At 31.0% G+C, this 9,964-nt stretch overlaps 1 protein-coding gene across 1 annotated transcript in view; it reads right to left on the bottom strand.

Annotated features, from left to right (window-relative positions):
• nbas (NBAS subunit of NRZ tethering complex) overlaps nucleotides 1–9,964 on the bottom strand; it is a 218,895-nt gene that overhangs the window by 110,665 nt on the left and 98,266 nt on the right. Inside the window, 4 exon segments of the mRNA XM_051138331.1 lie at nucleotides 1,455–1,578; nucleotides 4,416–4,529; nucleotides 5,053–5,226; nucleotides 9,628–9,699. Of these exon segments, the coding sequence (XP_050994288.1) occupies nucleotides 1,455–1,578; nucleotides 4,416–4,529; nucleotides 5,053–5,226; nucleotides 9,628–9,699 (484 nt within the window).

The raw sequence follows: 9,964 nt of genomic DNA on the forward strand, positions 1-9,964 counted from the left end.
TTTATGACATATTAAAAGATGAATTACTTTGACCCAAAATACTAATTAGTTATAATTCTACATTTTTTAAATTTGCCACTATCCTAGGTTTTGCTCATTTGTCAGAAATAATTATTTACTAATTTAAAACACAATAAAATTTAATATGCTCCCTTATTCTTTTATATATTTTGTACAGTATGTACAGAATAAGCATGTTGTTTGAATGGTTACATAAATGTTGTGTTACACTGAATGACAATGTATTTCAAACTAATTTTGACTTTTTATTCTCCAAAAACTTACTTGAAACCTTAAAAGTAGACACTTTAATTACATTTAAAGTGCTTTCTATGGACATAAAAATCACTTTTGTAAATTTCTTTTGATGTGGACATGTTAACGTCTTTGAAAAATAATTACATTTAATTTATAGACTATTTGGTAACACTTTAAAATAATGCTCATTAGTTAACAGCATTTATTAATCTTAATGTTAATTTCAGCATTCAATGCATTATTAAAATCACAAGTTGTGTTTGTTAATATTAGTTAGTGCTCAGTGAACTAACATGAACTAACAATGCATTAATTGTGTTTAATAATAACGTTTTTTTTCATATAGTACTCTAAATGAAAAATAATACTGTTGCACAGTCAGAAGCGTGAAGCCCAGATGAGAAAGAAAAAAATCTGACCATATCAGCAGCTGAAAGCATCCTGATTTCACAACCTTTAAGCATTTCACACATAAGCACAGAGATTAGAGAGGACATGAGCGCAATATCTAAACAAGAGCAAAGAACCATGACTGTTCTTATAGGAAGAAATGTATTCAGCTTACGTTTTAACGTGCAGGTCATTAATTTAGCGTTATCAGCCCGACGCAAGCGCTTTCCTTTCATCTCACGTTCTCCCACTCGAAGGTGACTTTACGCCTGCCGCGCGCAAACTGAACGACAGTGACACTGAAGGAATTAAAAGAGAGGATAAAAAAGGAAGAGGCAAAGGGAGAATCGCTATTTGCATTCTTCCACCAAAGTTCCACCACCCCTCCCCCCATCACTCCGCATTGATTTTCTCATTCGCCTCATCCATCTTGACGCAGAAGGCCTTGATATTTTGACTAGCCGCTATCTCTCTTGTATCAGGAGGGTGCGCATTATTTACTGCTGTCTGCTTGCGGTGAGTACACATTAATTAATCAATATGACGCTATTCTTCCGGACATGTAGCCAGCGAGTGGTGATACATCAGGGAGAGACGAGGCCAGGCGGAGGAACGGCTGCTACCTGAGAATTTGCCCCGGGGGCGAAAGATTACAGTATTCCTAGCAAGGACACTGCAGTTAACAAGAGGGTGATGAGAAACGACTGATGGCGGACACTTAAATGGGACGGTTGAGGTCACCAGTCATTGTGATGAGAGTTGATTTTAAGTGCAAATGTTTGGATACCACATGTAAGAAGCACTACCTTCAGTCGCAGGAAAGAGATTCTGTCCCTCGCTGTTGGTTTCAGCCAGCTTTCCTGTCCGCAGTAAAACTTCAGCAAAGTCTTCTTGAGGGGTGTAGGCGTATGAAGAATACACGTCTTCGGACTAAAAAATTAATAGAGAAGAACAAGTGATATGACACTTAAAAAATATAACATTACAAAGTGTATATATCTTTTTTTTTTTTTTTTTTTAAATATAACCAGCAGGAAAAGATGCAGTGTCTCGCCTCCACTGAGCCCACTGAGTTTTAACAGACCCCCTAGCATGCCGTGAGTTTGGTGGGGTAATTGAGAACAAATGGGGGAAAGCATGTGATGCCTCCATCGCTATATGACTGGATATGACTGGTTATGTTCATATGTGATTGGTTTATGCGATAAAACCCACCTCGTGTGTTCAAGAATGTTCCGCATTCGCTCATCAGTTTGAATTAACGATATAACGGGAAGACTAATTTTAAAAAGTAAGTAAACAACTCACACACTTAGACATAAACACTATGTTATGTCAAAATAAGCCTTGAAATGGCATAAAAACATGATCTGTGGGAGTTTTTAGTGAGTAATCAGATTAAAAGTAAATCTCTGTCTGTGACCAATATTTACCGAGCTCTGAACTGATGATCCGCAAAAATTCAAAAATAGTTAAAAGTTAACTATTTAAAAGAACAGCTGAACATAAGAAAAAATTAAAATAAAACATACTGTTTAAAAATTACTGTCACAAACAAAATAGATCGTTTAAATTGTTACTGCTTTGAGTTATTATTTTGTAATAAATAAATGCTTAAAAACTGATTTGATAAGATTCATACATGGCTTTAATAAACAGAATATTGATTACATTGTTAAAGTAAAAATGTAAAAAAAATTCTGATACTGATAAATGTATATTTTGTGTGTAATAAAATAAAGGGGTGACGGTACCCAACGGTACTTTTTTTGGTACTTTACTCTCTGTATAATCACAAAAATATTTTAGTGAAAAAAAAAAGGTCCAAAACTCTCAGTTTCAACATTTTGAACAACAGGGCCCTACAATCTCCTTTCTTTTTTTTTCCGAAATTTTTGTGTTTTAATTTTTCTGATAATCAAATGAAGGCATTAAATACTTATTCATTTTTAATCAAATGAAAATTAAACCCTTTTGTTTTTTGGCAAACAAACAGAGGTTTACTGTTAAAATTAATACATGGAAGAAAATTTGTGAATATTCTGTTAAAAAAATTTTTTACAAATAAGTGGTTAATCTGGTTGTAATATTTATTTTTATCATTTAACTGTTTTATTTAAATTGGCCAGAAACAGAAATATAAAAACATACATTATACTGTACAAAAGTAACACAAGAGTAATCATATAAATTTCTGTTACACATTAAACTGTACTTTTAATTTAACAGGTTGCTGTGAAGTTTCTGGGTGTACACAGCATGATATGATGCTAGTTTTCTCAAATGAAATAGTCAAATTCACATTAAATGACTCTCACAGCACCTCTGGAGATGAAGTTCATATGCTCATGTCGCAGAGACGCCAAAAATCACTGTGAGCCTCACGTGTGCTTCAGTATTTGTGTAATAAAACAAAACTGTGTTTCCGCCATTCAAGCAGAACATGCAGGATTCATATCTAAACCGTCTGTTTGCATTTTAATATTCACAGACATTAGTCCATATCGCGATTCGAATTAAGTGACAGACCCAATTTAGATTTTTTCATCCAAAAATTTATGAATTCCATTGCATTCCACGCTATAGACTAAATTCTGTTTTTATGAATGGACTCCGCAATCCCGAAATTGTAGACGCGCATCCATGTAGAGACAGAAATGACATGTTGTCGCGTAAATAAGATGAATAACATAAGACAATTTAGTTTGTTTAACAAAAGAACAAGGTATAGACCTGTTTTAGAGGTAAGGTAACTTAATTGACTTTTGTTGTGATCTGGCACTATATAGAAAATAAAATTAAATAAAATTAACTTGACCTTCAAGGGGGGTGGGCTGCCTCCCTAATATAATGGCAGGGGAAACACTGAGCTTGTGATATCTGATATACATTTAGATTTTAAATGCATATAGTATACATAATTTGCAGAATTCTTTGATCAATAGAACGCAAGTATTTAAATATTTACTTTTAATTTTGATACATTTAAAGCTAATTTTCAGCATTGCTGAAAAAAGTATTAATTTCTTACAAAAAAAAAAAAAAAAAATTACTGACCCCAAACATTTGAATGTTAAAGTATGTAATTTGTGAGGAAATTAAAATTATTAACTAACATTTATCACATGACTTATTGAAAACCCCTTTTTTTTTTGCCTTTTTTCTAAAAAAAATCTTTGGAAAAACAGTCCAAAAACTCAAACTACAGCCAAACTAAAAATTATTCAGATACCAGATATAATTTTTGATATTTTTTTGGGTGCAGGGCACTATAGTTCACTTAAGTAAGTGAGGATAGAGAAATAAAGTAAATCTTGACATATTATACCCAAAAATTCACTAACCACTAACATTTGGGACCAAAAATTAATCTGACACGATGACCTGATCATGTTTTGCTTTAGCGTTTTTTCTTTAATTGCTAATGTGATCTTTCCACCCCACAGACTGAACAAAATTAAGCATTGCTTGGTAATTTGACAACAAAGCACTGATAGTTGTGTAAATATTGTCATACTAACAGCTGTCCGAATTGTTGGTTGTTCATAATCCATTACACACCTTTCTATCAAAGTTATCTGACATTATCAAGATGAATGTGTTCTGACACAGTTAAACTGTCATATTTCATTATCATTTTCTAAACTACAGTGAATAAATTAACATTGTCATAGCTGAGATTTTGTGACATGGGAATGACAGAGAGAGAGAGAGGGGAAAAACTAAACAGATGAGAGCCAGAAGGAACGAGATATAGTGAAATTTACCATATGGACGTATGGATCATCGAACAGCTCCTCGTAGAAAGGACTGCACCCCTGCCTCTCCAGATCAGCGTTCTGATTGGCCGCACCAGTACGGCTTCTTTCCGCGCCTTGTCCCTGAGAGGAGATAAACGTTCATTAAACATTCATAGAATATTCATAAAACATTCACAGACACGCATGCAGGAGCCATTAATGTTTCAGCCACGCTCATAAACGTTCGTAAGGCGCCAGAGCCTTCTGCCAAGGACAGGGGGAGTTTTTGATTCTGGCCTTGAGAGACAGTCACTCTGAAAGGCCATTAGAAATGCACAAGCTTCAGCTTGTCATCGACCGATTTGCAGGAAGGGCTCGAGCAAATCTCACAGATGGAGGACACAGAAACAGGAACTCAAAAAACAAACCGCTTCACAAAGAAACACGCAGACGTTCGAGAAGCTCCTTCAATCACGCCAGGTTTTAATGGCCTAATTGAACCTGCCAAAAAATGTGCAGGCGAGTCTCACTGTTGAGCTTTGTCCAACCTGTTCCTGGCGGTTGTGTTTTGAAGAGGAGTGATGCATAATGGAGCGAGGCGCGCGGTTACACTTCAGAGAGCGGGTGAACAAAACCTTTCAGGCTGAATTTAAATGTGACTTACGTGCAGTGGGCGAAGTAAGCTGAGGGACTCCCTCCACCAATGGGAGTCACTGACGGCGGTCAGCACGGCTCTGGTGGTCACAGTGGTGTTGGTCAGGACCTCTATGGTGCGGGCTGTGGTTCTGTGCAGCAGGTCTGTGGGGTTAATTGATCCAGGAACAGCAGCTCCGGCCTGCTATGGGCAGCCAAGAAAAGTTATACATGAGCTGTATTGATCAAATTACAGCGGTTATTGCTGAACTACAGTAAACAATATATATACTGTAGGATTGTTTCTTACAGTAGACACCTTTGACTTTCTCTCTAGGGGTTCTAAGACAGTATTTTCTATAATTTCTGTGAAACAAAAGAAGCTTTTGTGAAAAGTGCTTTATAAATAAAAGGGAACTGACTTGACAAACAAGAAACAAGATGCTGTGATTTACTGCACAATGTAACCAAAAGAATATGATTAGCTGGAGAATTTAATTTAATTTAATTTTATATCATTTTATTCATGTATGATAAAAAGCAGAAGTCAAACCAGGATCATGATGACTTAATGCGCAATATAACCAAAATAATATGGTTGGCTGGAGAATTTATTTTATTTTATTTTATTTTATTTTATGATGAAATGCAGTTAATTTAATTTTAATTTATTATATGTAATGATGAAATGCAGAAGTCAAACCAGGATCATGATGCTGTGACTTAATGCGCAATAGAACCAAAAGATTATGGTTGGCTGGGGAATTTATTGTATTTTATTTTATTTTATTTTATTCAAGTAATTATTTTATTTAATTTTATTTTATGCAATGATGAAATGCAGTTAATTTTATTTAATTTTATTTTATGCAATGATGAAATGCAGAAGTCAAACCAGATCACGATGCTGTGACTTAATGCGCAATATAACCAAAAGATTATGGTTGGCTGGAGAATTTATTTTATTTTATTTTAGTTTAGTTTAGTATTTTATTTTATTTTATTCATGTAATGATGAAATGCAGAAGCCAAACCAGGATCATGATGCTGTGATTTAATGCGCAATATAACCAAAATAATATGGTTGGCTGGAGAATTTTATATAATTTAATATAATTTTATATTTTAGTTTATTCATGTAATTATTTTATTTTATTTTATTTTATTTTATGTTATTTTATTATTTTTATTTTATGATGAAATGCAGTTAATTTTATTTTATTTTATTTTATGTAATGACGAAATGCAGAAGTTAAATCAGGATCATGATGCTGTGATTTAATGTGCAGTAAAACCAAAAGAATATGGTTGGCTGGAGAATTTAATTTTATTTAATTTTATTTCATATTTTTATTTTATTTTTCATGTAATGATAAAATGCAGAAGTCAAACCAGGACCATGATGCTGTGATTTAATGTGCAGTATAACCAAAAAAAGGCTGGCTTCAGTATTTAATTTAATTTAATTTTATTTTATTTTTCATGTAATGATGAAAAGCTGAAGTCAAACCAGGACAATGATGGTGTGATTTAATATGCAATATAACCAATCAGGAATTGAAAATAAATAAATAAAAAAAATAGTGCAGAAACCACAAAAAAAAACCTTAAATACTTCATACTAATCACTATATTATATTATATTTTTATATTATATTAAAGCTTTATTTGGTTGGATTAAATTAATTATGCTAAATAGGACAAGAAATACGCATTGAAGTAAATAGGGTCAATTTTTATTTCATTTTGACATTTGATTGATTGTAAGGTAAGGACTGTCAACGAGGCTACAAATCAGGCTTTGAGATTTGACATACATTTAACGGCAGTTTGCGTCAGAAGTGATGCTGTGGACTTCTAAACACAAAGTCAACATGGGGACTCTGGGCATTTATTTTCTGCTGTTTATGCACAGACAATCATGCAATCCAATCGTGCAAACCTGAGTAAAATGTTAATTGCAAAAACGGCCGAAAGTGTTGGTCTACAAGCGAGCACTTTGTGTAAATGTGATTAATAAATCATTCATCAGAGACTGTAAATGTTATCATGTTGCAATTAGGTGGCAAGTATGCTAATTTACTTAAGGCAAGTGTTACCCAGCAGGGAAAATACAGACACAAAGAAACTGGAGGAAATCCCAGCAGGGACAGAGATTTCCATTTAATCCTATAAAACAAACAAAAGCGCTACTATAGTCATCACATTGAGCTAAACTCGACATGCATTATAAATGAAGGTAAAGGCACAGAGACGTAAATCGACTCCTGAGCGAGAAAAGCTCTCTGCCATCAGTGGAGCAAAGCACCGCCAGCTCTCTGTAGCAACATGACAAAAACTGAAGCGAATGCACGTATTTACATGTTACCGTGACGCGAGGTGAACTTTTCTAAAATGTCAGAAACACTGTGGCTGTGTATACAAAGCCAAACCACGTATTTGACCTCATCAATACTTCATTCAGTTTTAAATGTGCATTTAGCAGATAAACAACGCACACACTTTACGCAAATGTCTTTTTGTGTGTACATGAATCTTTAAACATGCCTGTGCCTTCTTTTCTCATGGTAAGGTGAAAACAGTGCTTGCTATGAGTAAAGCAGTTGAGCTCTGAAGCTATATTTACACCGTATGAAAAATGCAGAGAGTCTGTTACTGAGGCACTGAACTCAGAGTTCAGTCAAAGGCTGTGCTTTACAGCCCACTATAATGTAATGATCCAGGAGAAGATTTCACTATTTAATAGCCATGAATGAAGCATTAGTGCTCATGTAAAAATGTGTAATGGAAGCTTATAGACAGCATGAAGCCCAAATTGACCCTTTTTACTTTCTTACTGCAGGTTCACGGTCGTATTGTGAACAATTTATCGGTATGTGTTATGATTTTTAAAAAATGTTTCGTTTCTAAATACATTATGTATTCAAGCGGTAATACTTTGCGTTCTATTATTATTATTATTATTATTATTATTATTATTATTAATAATAATAATAATTATTATTATTATTATTATTATCATATCATCATTATTATCATTATTGTTGTTGTTGATGTTTTTGTTTTTGGAATATTTGCATATTGGAGTATTATTATTATTAAATTACATATTCTACATAATAAGTTATAGTTATAAAATTATATATAATTATTATAAAATGTTTAGCTTCCTAATACAGTATGCATTCAAAATGTAATACTATGTGCTTTAATAATATTATTATATATTACATGTAAATATAAAATAAACATTATTATTATTATTATTATTATTATTATTATTATTATTATAACTATCATTAAATAAAAATAAGAAATTAAAATATTTAAATATTGTATTACTATTATTATTATTATTATTATTAAATAAATAATTATATATTCAACAATTTATAGTTCTAAATAAATAATTATAAATTGTATACTTTTCTATGTTTTCTTATTTTATTGAATGATAATAGTAATAATAATAACAATGATATTATTATTATTATTAAATGTTATTATAATATATTAAATATAAATATAAAAAATATTATTATTATTATTAAATTATAAAGTATATAATTATTATTCAATACAATAAGAAAAAATATATATACTGTTTTTGGAATATTCAAATAATGTAATTATTATTATTATTATTATTATTAATAATAATAATTATTATTATTATTATTATTATACAATTATATACAACAATAGTAATACATTATTACTACAATAATAATTATATAAAATAATATTAGCAAAAGTAAAATTAATAATAATAACAATAATAAATATTTTTATTATTATTATTCATAATAACAAAACAAAGAAAATTTATATATACTGTTTTTGGATTATTCTAATATTGATCTATCATTACTATTTTTTAAAATAATTATATATTCTACAGTTTATAACCATAAACTAATAATAATAATAATAATAATAATAATAATAATAATAATAATAATAATAATTATTACTACTACTACTACTACTACTACTACTACTACTACTATTACTATTACTACTAAGTTACATACAATAATAAAATAATATTTTTTATTATTACCATTAAAGAAGAAGAAAAAATGTATACAAACTGTTTTTTGATTATACAACCATTAAAATATTTTTATTATTACTATCATTATTATTGTTATTATTTATATTATTAAATAACTCTATATTCTACATAATAATTTATAAATATAAATTATTATCAATAAGTAATAATTATAAATAATAACAACTGTTGTATACAGTATTTTCTTTTTTTGCTATTTAATAATAATAATAATAATAATAATAATAATAGTTATTATTATTATTATTATTATTATTATTATTATTATTAAATAATTATATTACTATAATAATTTGAACCCAAAATGTTAATGTTAAAAAAACAAAATTTCATGGACACACCAAGGAACTGATTATCCACATACAGGCTTTTAAGAAAAAGTAACACAAAACTGTTGTAAAGAAGTCATATGCAATATTCTAGAAAGACAATTAGCAAAGATTTATCTGCAAAAAATATCTGCTCTTCAAAGTGTCACTCCAAAATAAAGACCTCTGACGTGATGTATGCAGAAACGCCGTTCTTTACCTCAGACAGTTCACTGCCTGTTCTCCGGGCTTGAGAGGGATCAATCTTGTAATTTACAGCCTGGTACAGAACCTAAGACAAGAGAGGAGAGCGAAGCATTGACTTTTTCATTCCTGCCCTTCAGGACAATACCTTTTTCCTCTTCAATTTTCTTTGCTCTTAAATGTTTAATCGTTCTGGCAGTATTTATACTTGGCACGGCAGTAAAACTTATTTAAATTACAATTCCACTCCTCAATACATTTTCTTTTGAGTGTTTCAATGTGGCGACTATCTTGGTATACGTAAATCTACTTTAGGCCTTTCCTGAAAGCAGCCTGACACCAAAGCAGTCAAC

The sequence above is a fragment of the Labeo rohita genome, chromosome 20, assembly GCF_022985175.1.
Source record: "Labeo rohita strain BAU-BD-2019 chromosome 20, IGBB_LRoh.1.0, whole genome shotgun sequence".
NCBI lineage: Eukaryota > Metazoa > Chordata > Actinopteri > Cypriniformes > Cyprinidae > Labeo > Labeo rohita.